This window comes from Rana temporaria, chromosome 1 (genome assembly GCF_905171775.1).
Source record: "Rana temporaria chromosome 1, aRanTem1.1, whole genome shotgun sequence".
In the NCBI taxonomy this organism is placed as follows: domain Eukaryota; kingdom Metazoa; phylum Chordata; class Amphibia; order Anura; family Ranidae; genus Rana; species Rana temporaria.
This window is the reverse complement of record NC_053489.1, coordinates 220429668-220453000: the sequence shown is the minus strand read 5'-3', so window position 1 is coordinate 220453000 and position 23333 is coordinate 220429668. Positions and strand designations below refer to the sequence as shown.

General features: G+C 43.8%; 1 protein-coding gene across 1 annotated transcript; it reads right to left on the bottom strand.

The window, feature by feature from the left end:
• Positions 1 to 1029: 1029 nt before the first annotated feature.
• Positions 1030 to 23023, bottom strand: DGCR6L (DiGeorge syndrome critical region gene 6 like). The gene is made up of 5 exons (XM_040350669.1): positions 22814 to 23023; positions 19938 to 20098; positions 13683 to 13783; positions 7288 to 7428; positions 1030 to 1156 (listed from the first exon to the last, which is right to left on the bottom strand). Exons 1-5 carry the CDS (start codon positions 22921 to 22923, stop codon positions 1073 to 1075), a joined length of 597 nt encoding a protein of 198 aa, XP_040206603.1. The 5' UTR covers positions 22924 to 23023; the 3' UTR covers positions 1030 to 1072.
• Between the last annotated feature and the right edge of the window lie 310 nt (positions 23024 to 23333).

Genomic DNA, 23333 nt, shown 5'->3' with positions numbered 1-23333 from the left:
GATTAAAAATCATTTTTTTTTTTTATTGGTCTAATGCAATACATTTTCTGAGATACCCAATTTGGGGTTTTAACTAGCTGTAAGCCATAATCACAAAAACATTTTTAAGAAAAATACTTAATATAGCACTCTGTCTGTAATCTATATCTAATCGAATCTATACAAAATATAAGTTTCACAAATTACACATGTGTCTTTTGTTGACTGTCACTGTCCAATACACTCCACAGTATATTAAGAATTATTTGAAAACATGCATAACCACACTTCCATAAATCATGTTAAAAGAACAAATACAACCACACATAACCAAAGGGCAAGGTTTAATAAATAAAGAAATATTAAACAAACTGAATATTCAGAACAAAAAAAGGTGTTCGTTTTACAATAACAGGTTATATACATTCTACAAACATTGGATTCTAATTTACAAAAAAAGCATCAAAAACATAACAGAAAACATCTTGACAAATGTACAGAGAAATATGACTGAAAAATAGAAAAACTTCAGGCTGTTCCATCACAGCCAACAGACATGGGCCTTTATCACTTTTCAGAGTACAAATTAAATGTTCTAGTTTAAAGGGGTTGTAAAGGAAAAAACATTTTTCCCTAAATAGTTTCCTTCACCTTAGTGCAGTCCTCCTTCACTTACCTCATCCTTCCATTTTGCTTTTAAATGTCCTTATATCTTCTGAGAAATGCTCACTTCCTGTTCTTCTGTCTGTAACTACACACTGTAATGCATGGTTTTCTTCATGGTGTGGAGAAAGCCTCTTGAGGGGGCGAGCAGGAGTGTCAGGACACCCAATAACACACAGCTCCTTTATCTGCAAAATAGAGAGTGTCCTGACTTGCCTGCACGCCCACTCAAGAGGCTTTCTCCACACCAGGGAGAAAGCCTCGCATTACTGTGTGGAGTTACAGACAGAAGAACAGAAAGTGAGGGTTTCTCAGAAGAAATAAGGACATTTAAAAGCAAAATGGAAGGATGAGGTAAGTGAAGGAGGACTGCACTAAAGTAAAGGAAGCTATTTAGGGAAAAAAATAAATCCTTTACAACCCCTTTAACTTAAGAATACTTCTTGCTTATCCCGCTCTCCTTTTGCTGCAGCTTGAGTATTAGCTCCAATAAATTCATTTGCAATGTTAGTTCCTAAAAAAAAAAAAAAAAAAAAAAAATTATATAATGAGTGTGGATCCACAAGCTAAAAATAAAGGTTACTGGCAGAATTAACCCAAGAGCCCGTTTCGTGCATAAAACCCCATCTGAACACAACCAAGAAGAATTGCCTAGTGCATTGCCAGCACCCATATTTACCTGGACTTATCCACGATTGCACTCGGAACCTCCCTGGAGCGGTGAACCCCATTTCACCAAAAACAATTGTTTCCAGCAAGCATTTTTTAGTGAAGTGCATATATATATACACACACACATGTATGTATGTATGTATGTGTATATATATACACACACACACATACGTACGTACGTACGTACGTACGTACGTACATATACATACATATATATATATATATATATATATATATATATATATATATATATATATATATACACATACACATACACACACACACACATAATATTTATATATATATATATATATATATATATAAGGGTGGGACCCTGTGCTGTGTGAGAAATTGTTGGTTTACACCATATTTTGGGAGAGAAAGTCACGCTGATCGCACAGGTGTGTGTGGGCCTGATAGGAGACTCAGGACCAGCATTCAAGGCCCCACCTTACAGACAGGAGGTCTGTTCCTGGGAGCCAGGTGAGCTCCAATCTCTCTGAGGAGAGAGAGGCTGCATGGGTTTCAGCTAGAGCATGCTTATCTGCAGCAAGACGCAAGCTAGATCTGCGCTTATTTCTAGAAAACTGGTAGTTCTGAGGAGCAGAACTTGGGCCTAAGCTAAAGGCCTGAAACAGCCGGATGGCAAGTGTGAAAGCCAGGAGGCTGAACTGTTGATTTTTTTCAAGATACAGGAATGGTGGAACCCCCTGCGAGGGCTGCTATTGTATTTGTGAATTTTCATTTTTAAAAAAAATAAAAGTGGGCTACCAGGCCCTTAAAAACTCAGTTCTGGACTGGCGTACTCACTGGAAAACACACCTATCATTGGAGTCAGATCCCTCAATCCTAATTATCTATCTATCTATCTATCTATACACACACACACACACACACACATATATATATATACATACACACACAGGGCTTTTTTTTTAGGGGGAACTTTGGTGAAACCCAGCGCTGTGCCGCTCCTACAAATGTAGCGCCTCACACCTATCACATCTGTCCTCTTTTGAATGCACCATGTGGACTCAGACTCCAGCCACCTATATTTCACTCCGCCAACTTCTGTTCTGGATTGTGACTATGCAATGCCTTGCATAGAATTATATCTGATGGTTTATGCGTATATACCCAGAGAAGGGGAGAGAGAAGAGAGAAGAGAAGAGAGGGGAGAGAAGAGAAGAGAGGGGAGAGAAGAGAAGAGAGGGGAGAGAAGAGAAGAGAGGGGAGAGAAGAGGAGAGGAAAGAGAGGGGAGAGAAGAGGAGAGGGGAGAGACGAAGAGAGGGGAGAGACGAAGAGAGGGGAGAGACGAAGAGAGGGGAGAGACGAAGAGAGGGGAGAGACGAAGAGAGGGGAGAGAAGAGAAGAGAGGGGAGAGAAGAGAAGAGAGGGGAGAGAAGAGAAGAGAGGAGAGAGAAGAGAAGAGAGGAGAGAGAAGAGAAGAGAGGAGAGAGAAGAGAAGAGAGGGGAGAGAAGAGAAGAGAGGGGAGAGAAGAGAAGAGAGGGGAGAGGAGAGAAGAGAGGAGAGAGGAGAGAGGAGAGAGGAGAGAGAGGGAAGAGAGGGGAGAGAGGGGAGAGAGGGGAGAGAGGGGAGAGGGGAGAGAGGAGAGAGGAGAGAGGAGAGAGGAGAGGGGAGAGGGGAGAGAGGAGAGGGGAGAGGGGAGAAGAGAGAAGAGAGAAGAGAGAAGAGAGAAGAGAGAAGAGAGAAGAGAGAGAGAAGAGGGGAGAGGGAGAGAAGAGGAGGGATTCCTATTACAAAGGATGTTTACATTCCTTGTAATAGGAATAAAAGTGATCAAAAAAAAAAAAAAAAAAAATTGTAAAAAAAAAAAAAAGAAGTGTAAAAATAAAAAAAATAAAGTAAAATAAAAATATTTTTTCCCCCCAAAACTCCCGTCCCCGTTATCTTGCGTGCAGAAGCGAACACGCTTACAAGTTCCGCCCACATATGTAAACGCCGCTCAAACCCCACATGTGAGGTATCGTCGCATTTGTTAGAGCGTGTGCAACAATTCTAGCACTAGACCTCTGTAACTCGAATATAGTAACCTGTAAAAAATGTTAAAGCGTCACCTATGGAGATTTTTAAGTACCGAAGTTTGGCGCCATTCCATGAGTGTGCGCAATTTTAAAGCGTGACATGTTAGGTATCCATTTACTCGGCGTAACATCATCTTTCACAATATACAAAAAAATTGGGCTGACTTTACTGTTTTGTTATTTTTTAATTCAAGAAACCGTTTTTTTTTTCCCAAAAAAAAGGCGTTTGAAAAATTATTGTGCAAATACCGTGCGAGAAAAAAAAGTTGCAATGACCGCCATTTTATTCCCTAGGGTGTCTGCTAAAAAAAATATATAATGTTTGGGGGTTCTGATTAATTTTCTAGCAAAAAAATTGTGATTTTTACATGAAGGAGAGAAGTGACAAAATAGGCCCGGTGGACAAGTGGTTAAAGGGTCACTAAAGGAAAAACATATTTTTGCTGAAATTACTGTTTATAGGGTATAGAGACATAATAGTTAACTGATTCCTTTTAAAAATGATTAAAAATAGATAAAAACCAATCATATAATGTGCCTGCAGTTTAGTTTCGTTTTTGCTGTTGTTTCCTGGTTCTGTGATGTACAGAGACAAAGAGCCAATAGAGGGCAGTGAAGGTTTTGCAAAACGAAACTGGATTGGTGCTGAGGGGTTTTAAATCACACCTCCTTGATTAGTCACCACAGTGAGAAATCTCCCAGTACTGTGGTAATCAGGAAACAGACAACCAGGAAGTGTCCAGAACAGAGAGGAATTACAGCAACATCAAAGCAAAAACGAACAATGAGGACATGAAACCAGGACTGCAGTAAGGTAAAGGAAGCTATTTAGCTAAAAAAAAAATTCCTTTAGTGACCCTTTAAGGATCTTGCCGCTCTTTGCGATTCCACACTGCGTCGCTTTAACTGACAATTGCGCGGTCGTGTAACATGGCTCCCAAACAAAATTGTCCTTTTTTTCCCCACAAATAGAGCTTTCTTTTAGTGGTATTTGATCACCTCTGCGGTTTTTATTTTTTGCGCTATAAACAAAAATAGAACAATTTTGAAAAAAATGCAATATTTTTGACTATAATATCCCCCCCCCCCCCCCCAAAAAACAAAAAAAAATATATACATTTTTTTCCCCCTCAGTTTTGGCCAGTACGTAATCTTCTACATATTTTTGGTAAAAAAAAAAAAAACACAACACACAATATTTTTTACTTTTTGATATTTTTTTATCCACTTCAGACTTAACCACAGCACAAGACCTATTTATGGTTCAATTCAATATTTCCGTCTCTACATTGGTTTCGCATCATATGTGGAGTTTAAAGTATTAATTTGTAATTTTTTTTTATATATTATAAATTAAATTTTTATTATCAGTTTACCATCGTTTGTCATTTCTGTATTCTAATTCTATTACTCATTTTACTTTTTGATTTAATAAATAATCACAATTTTTTTTAAAAAAAATTTTTTCCCTAAGTTTAGGCCAACATGTATTCTTCTACATATTTTTGGTAAAAAAAAAATAATAATAATAAAAAAAAAGCGTATATTGATTGGTTTAGAGCATGGGTGCTCAACCTGTGGCTCTCCAGCTGTTGCAAAACTACAATTCCCATAATGCCTCAGCCTTTGGGAGACATGCTTGTACCTGTCAGCGGCTTGCAATGCCTCATGGGAATTGTAGTTCCGCAACAGCTGGAGAGCCACAGGTTGAGCACCCATGGTTTAGAGTCTAGTTATAGAGTCTACAAAATAGGGGATAGATTTATTTTACTAGTAATAGCGGCGATCTGCGATTTTTATTGTGACCGTGACATTGCGACGGACATATCGGACATTTTTGGGACCATTCACATTCATACAGCGATTAGTGCTATAAAAATTGCACCGATTACTGTATAAATATGACTGGCAGGGAAGGTGGTTAACACGAGGGGGCGCTAAAGGGGTTAACATGAGGGGGCACCGAAGGGGTTAAATATGTTCCCTAGTGAGTGATTCTAACTGTAGGGGACTCACAAGGAGAGGAGACTGATCTGTGTTCCTCTGTACTGGGAACGCACATCGGTCTCCTCATCTCTGACAGAAGGTGGATCTGTGTCACACGCACCGGGTCCTGAGTGATGCCGCCGCACGCCCCCCCCCCCCTAGACGGCCAGGAAGACCAGGACATCATATGACGTCCACTCAGGATGGGAGATCCCATCTGTGGACGTCATTTAACTATGGGCGGGTAGGGAAGTGGTTAAACATGCCAAGTATCAATACCTATTGCGATTCCTTTTTATTGCCCAATTACAATTTGCAGATATACAGGTAGCCAAGAGAGGCGAGGTCTCCATATTAGGGATGTATTGATACCAATTTAAGACCGAGTACTCGCCAATACCAATTACTGATACTTATTTTTAGTGTCATGTGAAAGTTGTTTTGGGGCTCGTTCACACTATACATGCAGAAAAACTGCTGGAAAAGACACACAGATTTCATTTGCAGGGACATCAGTTTTCATGCGTTTCCAGTGAGTTCTTACAGCCTATTTGCAATGCGTCCTGTGCGATTTCTAATCCCATACATTATAATTTGCATTAGAAACACACTGCAAACCAGCCCGGAAGGTATCGGAGCGTTTGCACAAGGACATGTACTCATGCAAATACTTAGTATCGGTGCAAACCTATCCCTGTACTCCACGTAAAATACAACAAAGAACAAGAATAAATCATGTGGGTCAGCAGTGCTTGGCAGTATGATAAATGCACACTTCATGGGGTTAATTTGTATAAACTGAAAGGGAGTCAGAGGTTTAAATTTAAGTGTTAGGGCTTATTGGGGTTAAATTTACAAGCAAGAACCCTTCCAGACTGGAGGCATTTTTCAGACGCTTTAGCGCGAAAAATAGCCTCATCTGCAATACCAATGCGAAAGCCTAAATGCTTTCACACTGGGGTGCTGTGCTGGCAGGACATCAAAAAAAGCCCTGCAAGCAGCTTTTTTGAGGCGCTTTAGGAGCGGTGTATTCATTTGAATGGATCATGTTTGGTGGTGGTACCGCCTGCCGATTGGGACAGGGGTTATACTTTTGAAATCAATGGGAAGCGCCGCCAAAGCACCTCCAAAACGCCTTGGCAGTGGAGATGTGGACGATTTTAACCCCTTTATTTACCAGCGTTGTGAAAGGGCTCTAAAATAGCCCAATACTCAGTATATACAGATGTATATATAAAGGTGTATACTCACCATTACAGATTTTCTGTAAAGGTGAACACTTTTAATCATGCCACGTTGAGATTTTGGTTACATGAACACGGATTCCTGAGCACTTCAAGGACCTGCCGGTGGTCATATTCAGAGCAGCTTGCTCTCCAGTTGCTCCTCTTTGTGATGTCAGGTGTGTCTGCACCATTCTATACATTCCCACCAGCAGGTCCATAAATCACTTGAGAATCAACAGCGATTATGTGACCTGCTGGAGGGAGTGCATAGAATGGGGCAGATACGACTGACTTCAGACACAGGAGAGGGCGAGCGGCTGGAGGGAAAGTCACTGTCAGAAAAGGCTGGTGGGATGAGGCACATGTATTTATGTGCAGGATGACAGAGGATGTACACTGACCACACTAGCAAGGATTGGCTGCCATGCTTAGTTTATTATCAGGAGGAGGGGCACAGGCAGAACCAATCAGGTAATAAAGAACAAAAGGCATAGCTGATGATGCTTGGCAAATGGTTGTCACCGCTCCCTCGGTTCTATTAACCCCCAGCAGTACAAGAAAATTACGGTTGTGAAGGTGGGGTCAGTGGTTGAAGTTTTCAAGGAAATAAACTCAAATCCACTGGCTTAGGCAGCGGGACCTTCATCAGGCCTACAGTCTGCAACCAGTGGGACTGACATTACAGGCAGAACTACTAAAGGAATAGTCACTTACCTGGGGATTAGTTGTGACATAGAAGCCTGAGACACCTGCTTTCTCTAATGTACTCTGCTGGTCAATGACTTTCTGGTCCAACTCCAGCACAATTTTTTCATCCATCATTTGCTGTTCTTCTTTTATTCTCTGTTCCAGAGCCTAAAATAGACACAGGCACAGTAACATATTAACCAATTCTCAAACATTTGCGCACATGCTTGGAAAAATATTGGGGTTGATTTTCTGAAGGCAAATCCACTTTGCACTACAAGTGCACTTGAAAGTGCAGTCACTGTAGATCTGAGGGGAAGCTCTGCTGATTTTATTATCAAATCATGTGCATGCTAAAATGCCGTTTTTTATTTTCCTTGCATGTCCCCCTCAGATCTACAGCTACTGAACTTCCAAGTGTACTTGTAGTGCAAAGTGGATTTGCCTTTAGTAAATAAACCCCATTGTCTCCATTTAGCACATTACATATTTTTTTGTGATCTTGTATTCTACCTATACACTCCATGCAACCTCTCCAACAATCCTTTTCCTTTCTCTGATCACCACCTTTTTAGTTTCTCTCTCTACCTGTCTTCCACCACCTTTCGCCTAACCATCACCCGTAGAAAGCTTTGCCACCTTCAACCTCTTCTCTTCTCCATTCTGCTACTGACCACCTCTATGACAAAATCTCACCTCTGTGCTGTCCCAACCGAACCTAGCCACTTCTGTCTACAACAAATCCCTGTCTTCATCCCTGGACAAGCTTGCCCCCCTCACTACACACAGAATCAGGCCTCCACCCCCACAACTCTGGCAAACAGATGACACCAGAATTCTCAAAAAACTTAGCCATGCACTTGAGTGTCTTTGGCATAAGACCAAGTCTCTCAAAGGCTTCAACCAATACAAATCTGCACTCCAAAAATACAATTCTTGCCTCCACACTGCCAAGGAGACCAATTGTATCACTCTCATTAACACCCTTGCACCCAGTCCCCATCAACTCTTCTCTACCTTTAATTCTATACTTCGTCCTCCACCCACTAACTCACTCACTGCCCAGGAGATGGCTAGTCACTTTAAAAAGAAAATTGAGGTATCTCCCCCACTTAGGCTGCATTCACACCTGAACGCGGCGTATTTTACCACGATTTGCCGTAACAAATTGCAGCGTTTTGTCCTGCGATTTGCCGTGACAAAACCCTGCGTTTTCTAAGCCTAACATACGCCGGAGGGGTGATTAACATTGTCGGCTATGCCGAACGGCACCTGAAAAAAAGGGTCCGGGACTTGTTTTGAGCTTCAGGCGTACGGCGTTTCGGCGTGGAGATGTGAACCATCTCCATAGCCGACAATGTAAAATCACCCCACCAGAGTATTTCAGGCTGCAATAGCGTCGCGCTACAGGCGACAAAACGCCTAGGTGTGAATGGAGCCTTAACACCCCATGTCAACAGGTACAATTACTACTCCCCTTATTCAAACCTGCTACTATAGACAAAGTTGCTAAACTCATTTCCAACGCCCACCTAACCACCCGTCCCCTATTCCCTCTCAAATACCATGGCCACCCTCTGACTCTATCCTATACTCTCTAACCCACATCTTCAATCTCTCCCTCTTGGTATCTTCCCCAACGCTCTATAACATGCACTGTTCACCCCCATACTTAAAAAGCCGTCCTTGGACCCAAACAATCTTGGCAATTAAACTCCTTGAATGGCTGGTCTACAAGCAGCTGAGTGACCACCTCATTAATAATACCCTTCTTGATCACGCCCTCAACAATCCACAGAAACTGCTCTTCTAAAACTCACAAATGACTTACTAACAGCAAAAACCAACGAACACTATTCTGTACTCCTGGACCTTTCCGCTGCCTTTTAATACGGCTTACCACCCCCTCCTCATCAATGAACTTTACTCCCTCAGTCTCCGTGACTGTGCTCTTCATTGGCTCTCATCCTACCTATACCACCGCACCTTCAGTGTCACCAACAATTCTGCTCCCTCCTCTCCATTTCTCTGCCAAGGTTCTGTTCTTGGACCTTTCCTATTTTCAATCTACACGCCATCAGTCCCCTCACGCATCACTAACTTACTGACGGACATATCTGTATTGATGGCACACCACTTCCTCAAACGCAACTTGTCCAAAACGGAGCTCATAATATTTCCTCCCCCCATGTGCCTCTTCCCAGGACATCTCTGTCAAGAGTAATGGCACAACCATCCACCCAGGCACAACCATGCCAGGGTGCTAGGTATTATCCTGGATTCTTAACTCTCCCTTTGGCCCCCACATCTAATCCCTTTCCAAAGCTTGCTGCCTCAAGCTCCGCAACATTTCCACACTACGTCCCTATCTAACCAATGAAACTACAAAACTACCGATTCACTCTCTTGTTATCTCTCACCTCGACTACTGCAACTCCCTTCTCATTGGCTTACCTTCAAATAGGCTATCCCCCCCTTCAGTCCATCACAAATGCTGCTGCCAGACTCATCCCCCTTACAAACCACTCAGTGTCTGCTACCCCTCTTTGCCAATCCCTCTATTGGCTGCCACTCACCCAACAAATTAAATTAAAAATACCAACAAGAACTTACAAAGCCATCCACAACTCTGACACTAGCTTAGTCTCAAAATACCAACCTAAATCGTCCTCGTTCCTCCCAAGACTTCCTGCTCTCTAGCTCCCTCATCACCACCTCCCATACATACTCGCCTCCAGGACTTCTCTCGAGCCTCTCCCATTCTCTGGAATTCCAAATCTGTCAGACTATCTCCAAATCTATCCACTTTTAGGCGATCCCTGAAAACTTTTCTCTTTAGAGAAGCCTATCCTGCCTCCATGTAACAACTGTACTTTCATTTTCTTCATTAGATCATCCTCCACATTTTTTTACCCTTTTGTATCACCTGGCCCTCCCTCCTAGATTGTAAGCGCTAATGAGCAGGGCCCTCTAATTCCTCCTGTATTGAATTTAGGGCCGAAACAACTAATCGATTATGAAATTAATCGGTTACCATTTTCATAATCGATCAGCCAGTAACATAATGGGGTTAAAAAAAAAAAAAAAAAAACTAAAATTAGCCCTTTATAGTACAAAATCATCAAATCACTACTGTAAATATTACTTTCACTATGCCACAGTAAAATATGAACCCCTTACAGTAGTGATTATTTGCGCTTTTTAACCTAATTTTCTTTTTTTTAACCCCATTATGTTACTAAACATCTCAGGCCGGGGTCACATCTCTGTTTTTTGGTGCTTTTTACAGAAACACACTACAGTTCATTTACATGGTCTCCTATGGGACACGTTCACATCCATGATTTTTTCAGCTGCTACGTATTCGGAAAGGGCAAGGACTTTAACGCAAAACAGTGCTATTTTGTTTTTTTGGTTCAATATACTTCAATGGAGAATCTGCAGAAAAGCGTGTAAGGTGTCTTTTTAATCTGCCCAACAACAAATTGGCAAAAAAAATAAAAAAAGGAAATCGCAGCAAAAATTACCTGTTTTTTTTGTTTTAAAGGTTATTAACCGATTAATCGAAAACAATAAATCGGCCAACAAATCGATTATGAAAATAATCATGATTAAGCACTAACTCAGTGCGAAACGCGTCGGCTATCTACCTGTTCCTTTGTTGCACCTGTGAAGTGATGTACTTGCTGTGCTTTTTTGAATAAAAGACAACCGTTTGGTCATTGGAGTGCGGCTATCCATCCTCTTTCTTCGTATTTTATGAAAATAATCATTAGTTGCAGCCCTAATTGAATTGTATTGTATTTGAACTGTCTGTCTTAACATTGTAAAGCGCTGCGCAAACTGTTGGCGCTATATAAATACTGTATAATAATTCCAAAATATTACCAAAATGAAATACTGCATCAGCAAATAAGGGTATGGGCCTATGCAACACTGATATAATTATAAATCTACAATATATAAAAAGACACTTAAAGCTGAACACCTGGCAAACCAATAAAACCCACCGTAAAATACATTTTATGTTTTTTAACTATGTATTTATACTTCATTGCCCAACCACAGGCAAGGGTGGATCCTTGACCAATACAGTATTGCTCACAGTATCTCACAAAAGTGAGTACATCCCTCATGTTTTTGTAAATATTTTATTATATCTTTTCATGTGTCAACACTGAAGAAATGACACTTTGCTACAATGTAAAGTAGTGAGTGTACAGCTTGTATAACAGTGTACGTTTGCTGTCCCCTCAAAATAATTCAACACACAAACATTAATGTCTAAACCACTGGCAACAAAAGCGAGTACACCCCTAAGTGAAAATGTCCAAAATTGCGATGTCATTTGACTCAGTGTTACAAGGTCTCAGGTGTGAATGGGGAGCAGGTGTGTTAAATTTGGTGTTCTTGCTCTCACTCTCTCATACTGTCCACTGGAAGTTCAACATGGCACCTCATGCCAAAAAAAGAGGATCTGATAAAAAAAAAAAAAAAATTGTTGCTCTACATAAAGATGGCATTGGCTATAAGAAGATTGCCAAGACCCTGGAACTCAGCTGCAGCACAGTGGCCAAGACCATACAGAGGTTTAATAGACCGGTTCCACTCAGGACAGGCCTCGTCATGGTCGACCAAAGAAGTTGAGTGCACATGCTCAGCGTCATATCCAGAGGTTGTCTTTGGGAAATAGACATATGAGTGCTGCCAGCATTGCTGCAAAGGTTGAAGGGGTGGGGGGGACAGCCTGTCAGTCCTCAGACCATAGGCCACATGCTGCATCAAATTGGTCTGCATGGCTGTCATCCCAGAATGAAGCCTCTTCTAAAGATGATGCACAAGAAAGCCATCAAACAGTTTGCTGAAGACAAGCGGACTAAGGACATTAGTTACTGGAACCATGTCCTGTGGCCCGATGAGACCAAGATAAAAACTTTTTTGGTTCAGATGGTGTCAAGTGTGTGTGGTGGCAACCAGATGAGGAGTACAAAGACAAGTGTGTCTTGCCTAGAGTCAAGCATGGTGGTGGGAGTGTCATGGTCTGGGGCTGCATGAGTGCTGCCAGCACTGGGAAGCTACAGTTCATTGAGGGAACCATGAATGCCAACATGTACTGTGACATAGTGAAGCAGAGCATGATACTCTCCCTTCAGAGACTGGGCCGCAAGGCAGTATTCCAACATGATAATGACCCCAAACACACCTCCAAGACGACCACTGCCTTGCTAAAGAAGCTGGGGGTAAAGGTGATGGACTGGCCAAGCATGTCTCCAGACCTAAACCCTATTGAGCATCTATAAGGCATCCTTAAATGGAAGGTGGAGAAGCGCAAGGTCTCCAACATCCACCAGCTCTGTGATGTCGCCATGGAGGAGTGGAAGAGGACTCCAGTGGCAACCTGTGAATTCCATACCCAAGAGGGTTAGGGCAGTGCTAGAAAAAAAATGGTGGCCACACAAAATTGACACTTTGGGCCCAATTTGGACATTTTCACTTGGGGGTGGACTCACATTTGTTGCCAGTGGTTTAGACATTCATGGCTGTGTGCAACGCTGTATCCTGGCCTAGGCCAACAAGGCCCAGGCCTAGGGCAGCACTTTGAAGGGGGGCAGCACTTTGAAGGGGGGCAGCACGGAAAGAGTCCCCGCCAGCTTGTGCTACACTGTTAGTGTAACCCAAGCTGCGTCTAATTTTGACTGTCCTATCAGCCTGGACTACAAACCTTCCACACTGCGCTATATGTTTTCTGCTGCACCATTGACATGGTTATATCTTCTTATTCCTCTCCATAAATGTATCAGAAATTTCTGCTTAAAATAGAGCTATAGGCAACATTTTTTTTATTTTGGATAGCGTAAGGGAGGGTTATAGCCCCTGTCAGTTTATTTACAATTCCTGTCCCATTGCAGAGATCTCCCTTCACTTCCTGCCCCATAGCCAAACAGGAAGTGAGAGCAAATCTATACAAAATTAAGGGAATCCATTGACCCCACCAGGCACTAAGAACTAGTGTCCCCACTCCAAAATTTCAGGGTGGGTCTTAAACAGAAAGGGGTGTGGTGTGATCTTGACAGGAAGGGGTGGGTCATATTTAAATTAGGGGGGGGGGTGGTGCACGAGTTTAGTCAGGTCAAAACCTAAATACACTATGGGCTGTGTGTTATTTTGAGGGGACAGCAAATTTACACTGTTATACAAGCTGTACACTCACTACTTTACATTGTAGCAAAGTGTCATTTCTTCAGTGTTGTCAAATGAAAAGATATAAAATATTTACAAAAATGTGAGGGGTGTACTCACTTTTGTGAGATATATACACACACACACACACACACACACACACACACACACACACACACACACACACACACACACACAACTTTGCAGAGCGAATACAGAAACTAATATATGAACTGTCTTACCTCTAGCTCCTTCTGCTGTGTATTTTTAAGAATTGGTGCATTGTGTTGTTTACACGACTGTTGAGCTTCTTTATGCTTCTTAAGGAGATCTTGCTTTAAAGCTTTAAAAAAAAAAAAAACAAACACACTGAATCTCACCAACATTTAGAAATCAAATACTACACCACAAAAATAAAAGCACATTTCATCTTTTTAAAGTGACCCTGTCACCAAAATATGAATAATAAAGCTGTGCACTCCACAAATAAGATATTATTCTCCTCTCTTGTTGTCGACACTGCTGACCTTTACTGTATTCGCAGGAAAGTCACCGCTGGAAAAAAAAACACTTTTGGTGTGCCGGATTCCTGGTTCACTGCTGTAAACATTGCATGTCTTTGAACCAAGAGTCCAGCACTCCTGAAAGGGTCTGATCCTGAAGATTCTACCAGCACTGGCTTCTCTGCAATACAGCACAAATTAGCGGCATAGGCAACAAAAGAATATTAAATATATTTTTGTAGAGCAGCTTTAAACCACAGCATTAAAATAGTGTCATTTCAAACCCTTCTTCATCTTTTAGAATATGAAAAAAGGTTGCAAGGAGCCAAGTCGGGGCTGTCGGGTGGATGGGGAAGCACCGTGATGCGTTTTTCAGACAAAAACTCTGACAGCCAATCGCTACACTTCGCCATAAGCTTTCCTCTCAAATAAAAGATACATTTATTTTCTGACTGCCAAGTCTAATATATTGTATATGCAATAGAGAAAACATAGTAAAAGAACTTACCAATTGCCACTATAGGTATTAAGTTTCAAATTTTCAGAGCGGGCAGTGAAGGCTGTTTTTGCAACAGCTCTGATTTGAGTATAGAACGGCCATAACTGGATGTGTTTGGGTCTGTTTACCCGCAAGAACATCATATTGGGAGCAGCGAAAGTGCCTGTGCAGCCATTGCATCCCAAGTGACATGAATGGGAATGAATGGAACACCTGTGCATCCTTGTGCAGGTAAACATCACCCTCCACTAGTGTACGGTTATGTATGCCACATGTAAACAAAGCCTAACGGAGTATAATCAATTATTTTACTATATAGGCCTAATTCACACAAGAACATATAGGAGAAGTGACCTGGGAAGAGGAAACAACTTTTATGACTCACAGATCACTTTTTCCATTTTTGATTAGACGTTCTACTTAGCTTTTGTTGCATTTAGCGTGTCTAATTGTATCTTCGATGCACAGAATTCTACTTTCTTCCTACCCCGGTTCACACTAGAATGCGGTGTACGAAAACCACAATCCGTGTGCGTGTTCTGCACCGCCCATGTAATCTGCAGCAGGTACCAGGGAAAGGTTAAGGAAACCCCAAACGCAGTGCATTTGCCTGCACCGTATCACATGCTACAAAAAAAATTCATGCAATCTGGTTTTAGTGCGTTTCCAAAATTGGTGCACGCACCATTTCGGTGTGGTCGGAGCCCATGCACAAATTGCACAGGAAGGCGGTGAAAATCATAGTATGAACCAAGGCTAAATGCATCTAAACTGACCATTCCTAAACACAGGTAAATGCGCAGTGTAAAAGACACGACTCAAAAATCATTAGATACACATAGAAATAACCTTGCATATAAACACAAGTTTGACAGTGTGAATGAGGCCATATACAGGAGGCTGAGTATTTTGAATTGATTACATGCCCCATTTCATGTTTAACCACTTAAGGGCCGCCGCATGTACATATGCGTCGGCAGAATGGAACGTACCTGTACGTGTCTGCCTTCCCGCGGGTCGGGGGTCCAAACAGACCCCCACGCAGGGCCTATCCTAGGCAGGGTGCACGGGGTGCTCCGCACCCAGGCGCCGCAGAGGTGGGGGCGCCAAAGCTCCAAAGTGCTCCCCTCCCTCCTCCTTGTCTGTGTCCAGAGGCAGAGCGAATGTAGCAGGTGCTGCGGTTCCCCAGCCCGCATGCTCACTCCCACTGTCCCCGGAATCCGGGCTGGGTACCACAGCGGAGCCTAGTACTGGAACACGTTCCGGCACTAGGCTCCACTAATTAATTCTGTCCAGTGTGCATGGAGCAGTCTCCTGCCTGTCCCTCCCCCTCTGCGTGTGTCGCCTCTTCTCCCATAGGCGGTGTGATGAGAGGCTTCTGGGTTGGCTGGAGCTGCTGCCAATCATCCTGTGCACTCCCAGAAATGCTCTCCGAGTGCCACCCTCCAAGTAACCAAAGATGCCACGTATGCCCTGCCCCCTGTAAAGTGCTTCTGCTCCCAGCACGCCCAAGCTACAGGGATCTAATGGACAAGTACTGATCTATGGGGACACCTGTTGTGGGGCGGGGGCTCTGATGGGAGACACCTGCTGTGGAGGACTCTGATGGGGGACACCTGCTGTGGAGGACTCTGATGGGGGACACTAATGAAGACTTCTTAGGGGAGCATCTCTGTGTTTGAGTCGTAGCCATAGAAACATGTGTAAAAGGGGAGGAGTTAGTAAGAGGACTACGCCCATGTGGGGGCGCCAGAAATATTTCTGCACCCAGGCGTCTGTGACCCTAGGATCGGCCCTGCCCCCATGGGAAACATGCGGCGGTCCGGTTTGCTGTGGGAGCGATCCGGCATAAGGGGGCGGCCATTGGTTTCTGGCCACCCCCTCACGATCGCTCCCAGCGAATCAGATGCTTCCTCTTCCTGTGTAATGTAAACACAGGCAGTGGAAGTGATGTCATGCTTCTTTTTGACCGGAGCTCGTGGAGAGAAGACACCCAAGTAAGTGCACCAACACCACACTGACACGTAGGTACACATAGGCACACTTTTCACCCCCCAGTCACCCCCAGATCACCCCCCCAGCGTCACCAATTGCAGTGATCATTTATTTACTGATCACTGCATTTAGTGTCATTTGTGACTGTAAAAAGTGTTATGGACATTAGGTTTAGGCCCCTTTAGGTCCAGGGTAGCCCCCTACCCCCCCCCCTAATAAAGGTTTAACCCCCCCAGTTAACCCTTTCACCCCCTATGGCTAGTGTCACCCCCCCTATGGCTAGTGTCACTAAGCAATCGTTTTTCTGATCGCTGTATTAGTGTCGCTGGTGCTGCTAGGCAGCCAGTTATTTTTTTAGCTTCGCCGCCAGGTTTTTATAGCGTCAGGTACTCCCATATATTTTCTAATAAAGGTTTTAACCCCTGGATTTCCCCTAGTTAACCCTTTCACCAGTGATCACCGTATAAGTGTCACTGGTGACGCTGGTTAGCCAGTTAGTTATTTAGGTTCGCCGCCAGGTTTTTATATAGTGTCAGGTACCCCCATATATTACCTAATAAAGGTTTTAACCCCCTGATTGCCCCCTAGTTAACCCTTTCACCAGTGATCACTGTATAAGTGTTACGGGTGACGCTGGTTAGTTTGCTGTTATAGCATCAGGATACCCGCCGTATATAACCCAATGAAGGTTTAACCCCCTGATCGCCCGGCGGGTGATATCAATTACATTTTAGCGTCAGTCAGGGTCTGCGTCACCCCCTAATGCAGCGTTAGGTTAGTGGCAGTAACGCTTACACCCACGCGCAAAGCATACACCCCCCTTAGTGGTATAGTATCTGAACAGATCAATATCTGATCAGATCTATACTAGTGTACCCAGCAGTTTAGGGTTCCCAAAAACGCATTGTTAGCGAGATCAGCCCAGATACCCGCTAGCCCCTGCGTTTTGCCCCTCCGCCCAGCCCACCCAAGTGCAGTATCGATCGATCACTGTCACTTACAAAACACAACACACATAACTGCAGCGTTCGCAGAGACAGGCTTGATCCCTGCGATCGCTAACATTTTTTTTTGGAAGCGTTTTCTACATTTTCTGACAGATCAGGTGCTGTTTTACCTGTGAATCCTTACTAGTGTACCACCAAATTTAGAGCCCAAAATGGCAAAGTGAATGTACACTAGTAAAGAGGCCTACGAGTTTCTGAGCATGACAGATAGTGAAGAGGAGGTCACGCATCTGTCAGATTCTGACTCAGAATACATCCCCGTAGAAGACAGCGGCTCCATGTCAGATAGCTCTGTCGACGAAGGTGAGGTCCCTGCGAAGGCCATTCTGATGTTGTTGAGGCGCAAGAACCGCAGGACCCTCTTATGGAGCAGAGAGCCAGTACTAGCGCGGCTGTTCCTTCTGGTGAACTGGCAAGCACCAGCGGCCTAGTACAACCTGGTCGTTCATCCAGTACTGCAGTATCACGTGGTGATGTGGCGAGTCCCATAAGTGCAGTTCAAGCTGGCGAGGTGGCAAGCACAAGTAGTGTCCCCCTGCCACCAAGAAGAAGACAAAGACAGGCCCGTCGTGCCCATAGTGCCCTTCCTGCAGAATTCGCCTATCCTGATTGGGTCCCCACCACTTCTGCAGAACCCATACTTTCCCCATTCACTGGCCAACCCGGTATTCAGGTGGAAACAGCTGATTTTACGTCACTTGATTTTTATTCGCTGTTTTTCACAGAAGATCTCTATAGATCTATTGTGGACCAGAGTAATTTATATGCTGGTAATTTCATCGCCGCTAATCCCCAGTGCGTCCTTGCCAGAGAATGGAAACCACTTACGGTTTCTGAATTTAAAACCTTTCTGGGCCTTTGTCTCAACATGGGCATACATCAATTTCCTAAGTTGCGGACTTATTGGTCCACAAGTCCACATGACCATATGCCCGTGTTACCATATGCCCGTGGTTTCTGCTTTCATGGCCAGGAAACGATATGAGGCGATCTTGCGGTTCATGCACTTCAACGACAATGAACTTTGTCGTCCACGTGGAGACCCTGAATGCGACCGGCTCTAAAAAATTCAACAAACGTTTTGCAGCCTTGTATACTCCCCATCAAGTTGTCTGCGTTAAGTCCCTGATTACATTTTCTGGCCGCTTGTCTTTCAAGCAGTCAGTGGCTCATTGCAAGGGGAATATCTCCATTTAGGAGATATTCTTTTTACCTACAGGTAAGCCTTAATATAGGCTTACCTGTAGGTAAAAGTTCAAAAAATAACTATACAACCACTTTAATGGGAGCACAGACAGCAATAAAAACTGACAGGTGCTCTAATCCTTCTGCACTCTATTCAAAACTGAAAAAAAAAAAAGTTTTACCTTTAGTTATACTTTAAGAATTGTCCATTTTCTCCTTTGCTTCCTTATGGTTGTTATAGTCATAAGAACCAAAATTGACTCATATTTCCCAACAAAGCAGTAAATTAAAACAGGAATTTCCCACACTTCAGTCCTGTATATAAATGTACTTTATTATTTGCTAGTCTCCTGCATGTCTCTGGCTTTCCAACTTTGATAGTATAAGAAAAGGTAAACATTTTGGCCCGGATTCACAAAGGAGTTACGACGGCGTATCTCCAGATACGCGTCGTAACTCCGAATGTGGGCCGTCGCAACTCGGCGCCTGATTCATAGAATCAGATAAGCCTCACAGTTGCCTAGATAAGAGCGGCGTAAGTCTCCTACGCTGTCGTATCTTAGGGTGCATATTAACGTTGGCCGCTAGGTGGCGCTTCCGTAGATTTCCGTGTAGAATATGCAAATTAGCTAGATACGCCGATTCACGAACGTACGTGTGCCCGGCGTATCAAGATACGTCGTTTACGTAAGACATACGCCGGCATAAAGTTACCCCTCATAAAGCAGGGTTAAGTCATGTTAGGTATGAACGTCGGAAACGTACGAACAGCGTCATATTTTACGTCGTTTGCGCAAGTCGTCCGTGAATGGGGCTGGGCGTAGGTTACGTTCACGTCGACTAAGCATTGAGCGGGCGAAATTTACTTTGAAAATTCGACGTGATACTGAGCATGCGCGCGCATGTGCCGTTCGTAAAAAGCGTAATTTACGTGGGGTCATGATTAGTTTACATAAAACACGCCCACCTCTTCCTCATTTGATTTAGGCGCACTTACGCCGGCACATTTACACTACGCCGCCGTAACTTAGGATGCAAGTGCTTTGTGAATACTGCACTTGCCTCTCTAAGTTGCGGCGGCGTAGCGTAAATACGATACGCCAAGCCCGCTTAAAGTTACGCCGCCCTACGTGAATCTGGGCCACTGTGTGCAATATTTCTCCATTTATCTAAATGCACATCAACATACAAACATAATACATAAATAAAATAAAAAAACTCCTTTTAACTCCCCTAATTATCTATAAGAAAATCCTCTTGGCTGTGCAGACATAACAGCAATATTCAAGGTGTAACTTGCATAGTTACCTCTGTGTTCTGCATGTAGCTTTATTCGCTGGTTGTAGAGATTTTTTTCTGTTAGGTGCTGAATTTCCAACAGTCCTTGAACAATTTCAAATACTGTGCCATCAATCAGTGCCAGGGCCAAATCACTAAGGATGGTGTAAGACAGGCGTTGCTGACAAGAGCTGGATGACAAAAGAAGTAGAGGGCAACAAATAAATAAAGCAGAATTGCTGTAACAGCTCAATATATAAAACGTAAATCTCAGTTTGATGTGTATACATGTGTAAAGTCTCTCCACTTCTTATCCTAGGAAGAGCTCGCCACATTTAACAAGCTCTGGGGAAAATTAATGCAACTGCAAAGTCTATTTGCTTTTAGTAAATCAACTCCATTGTCTGCCGATTCCCCCGTCACTCACAATCATCTTCACCCACCACCCAACCATGATGGCAAATCTCTGCTGCTGGTGGAGGGCAGCGGAGATGGCTAGACAATCATTTCAGTGTTTGCACTGTGAAGGATGAATTGGCCCACGGTGTGTGCAGCTACAACAATCAGTGAAGACTTCTTTTAAACCTAAAAGTGCCGTTATTCTTTTTGGCCCTTTCACTCATCTAACTGAACCTACCTCTCCAGATGCATACTTACCTCAGTATGACAACTGCAGCCTCTGATGTTTGTTTACATCCTGGATGCACCTACAAGTTACAACCCCATGGACTCCTATAAGGCAGTCTCCTGCCATCATTCGTGGTCTCTGGCCATAGGACACAGACCTACAGAAGTCAATGGGACTGTAATGCACAGATGCAGCCAAGAGAGTGTGACTTGCCGTGCTGGGTGTAAACAATTCCCCGAGGCCATGGCCACCTGATCAAGGTAAATATGCAACTGTGGAGGGGAAGGGTGGGTTTGGTTAGGTCTGGGGAAGGGTGCAAAGAGGAAAAAGGCACCGCGTCTTAAAAGTGCATTTATCTTTTAGAAATACATAAAAAATTATTATTTTTGGCCTGGATAAAAGGGAAGGGTTAAAGTATAACGCAAAAAAAAAAGAAACTCTCCCTTGCATTGCATCCTCCTGCACTGCAAGATTTAAATGCTCGTACAGTCTAGGGCAGTGGTTCTCGACAAATCTGACCCCAAATGAGTTTTTGGGGACCAGTGACATTATTACATTCATCAGTGCTATAAAAATGCATTGATCAATGTAAAAATTAAATTTGGTGACATTAAAGGTTTGATTATTTTTTTTTTTAAATAACGAACATGTCATACTTACTTCCACTGTGCAGCTCGTTTTGCAGCGTGGCCCCCGAATGCTGTTTTCTGGGGTCCCTCTGCAGCTCTCTCGGCTCCTCCCTGCATCAGATAACCCCCCCCCCCCCCCCTGGGAAGCGCTCTCCCAAGGAGGTTACCTTGTGGGCACGCTCCCGAGTCCAGCATTTGGCATCCATAGCTGCCGAATATAGGACTCGGCCCTGTCCCCCGCATCATTGGATTTGATTGACAGCAGTGGGAGCCAATGGCTGCACTTCTATCAATCTATCCAATAAAGACTTGAGAACCCCGGGCAAAGATACAGCTTATCCTTGTTGTGGGACATTCCAAGGCTCAGGTAAGTAAAATGGGGGGGGGGGGGGGGGGGGCGGTAATTGTCAGATGTTTTTTCCCCTTAATGCATAAAGGTGAAAAAACAGGAGGGTTTACAACCCCTTTAAGTGTGTTCTTACTGTAGGGGGGATGGGCTTACTTAAACATGACAGAAAAAAGCTGTTCCCCAATGACAATGACAGGGAACAGAAGATCTCCGACATGTCACTAGGCAGAACGGGGAAACGCCTTGTTTACATTGTCAATTCCCCGTTCTGCCTCTCCTCGATCCCCTGGCGGACCTGCTATTGCGGACTGATGTACAGGTACGTCAGTTTGCACCAGAGAGCCATTCTGCCGATGTAGATCTGCGTGAACAGGTCGGCAAGTGATTACTGTTTTTTAAGAAAGGTTTTTACTCCAAAAGCTTTTTTTTAAATAAATTTGAGAAAAACAAAAAAAAAACCTGATTTAAAGTTAAAAAAAAAAAATATTGATATTTATCCACCCTGCCCACCTTATTTTTTTCCCCATCCTCCTTACCTTAAGGTGGCATCTGCACATTTCAGATACACAGCCATCCAGCAATGTCACTCTCAGATCCTCTCATGCCCGGCCACAGATCTGTACCACGCCGCTATGTTCTCTCTGACAACATCGAGAGGCTGGTTCAGCGGGTGGGCTTCCCGATGATGTGCCTCCTTTTCTGAATGGAAGGCTATGCCTCCTGGGATATATGACGGGCATATCCAGGGAGGCATAGCATGCGTATCATTCACCTAAACCAACTGATGTGCATGGGGAGGAAAAACAAAAAAGAGAGAGCAACACCAAAAGATGGAAGAAGAGGCGGAATGGAGGGAAGTAGCGGAAGAGGGTGAAGGTCCGCTTTAAGTGGCACTAAAAGCATTATTACCTCCATTCCAATGCTCCAATACCCAAAAGGTCCCTCGTAGATGCTGGCATCTTCTCCCTGCCGCTGGTCTTGATTGGCTGGTGCAGGTGATGTCACTCCCATATGCGGTAGCGCAGTCATCCCGACACACAGACAGTAAAGAGCTGCACATGGCCAACACACATTCTGCAGGCAGATAGGTATTATTTATTGCTGAAGAGACATTGCTTGTCTCTCTTACAAGAGGCTGCCTGTGCTCAGTGTTTATCTTTTCACTTCACTTCCACTTTAAGGTGAAATCCACATTTCCTATATTGAACACCCAGATCCCAAATGTACTATATACCATGATCCCACTGTCCCCTCCACACAAGCCTCCCCCCAATGATAATAATGCTCTCCCAGCGCTGACCTAGGGAGATCCTTCACCAGGTTCTGCAGCTGGGACAGTAGATAGTAATGTCTCTCCTGCTGCAACGTGATATCACTCGGCTCCCCGTACATCTCCCTGTAGCCAGCCATGTCTGCCACACGGTCACATGACCCGCCTACTCAGTCACGTGACCCCCCGATCACACCACGTGACGTGCGACCGGCGTATTTCAAGTTGGAACTTTTGACAGAACACTAGCCTTAGCTTGGTAAGTGCGTAACGCTGTACGTGTAGCGCCACACCTGGGAGGAGTCGGGGGTTGGGTGTGGGCGTGTTTGAGAGGAGCTTTATACATCTGCTAGCCGTTTATTGGACACGTAATAACACACACTAACCACGTAGCTTGGCTTCCACTTCTCAGAACGTGATTGGGGGAGCTTGTGCTGTGTCTTCCAATCACCTTTAAGCTTCTTCTATCACCCTCTGCTTCCTATGGTACAATGCACTTCTTGCATCTATGTGTGTGCAATATATTGCCAAAAGTATTGGCACACCTGCC

What these genes read in the sequence shown, in the direction of transcription:
- DGCR6L (XM_040350669.1), bottom strand. Translation starts at nt 22,923, where the DNA reads ATGGCTGGCTACAGGGAGATGTACGGGGAGCCGAGTGATATCACGTTG. An exon ending in GCTACATGCAGAACACAGAG is followed by an intron (nt 13,784 to 19,937) that starts GTAACTATGCAA and finishes TTTTTTTTAAAG; the next exon opens with CTTTAAAGCAAGATCTCCTT. An exon ending in CACAGCAGAAGGAGCTAGAG is followed by an intron (nt 7,429 to 13,682) that starts GTAAGACAGTTC and finishes TGTCTATTTTAG; the next exon opens with GCTCTGGAACAGAGAATAAA.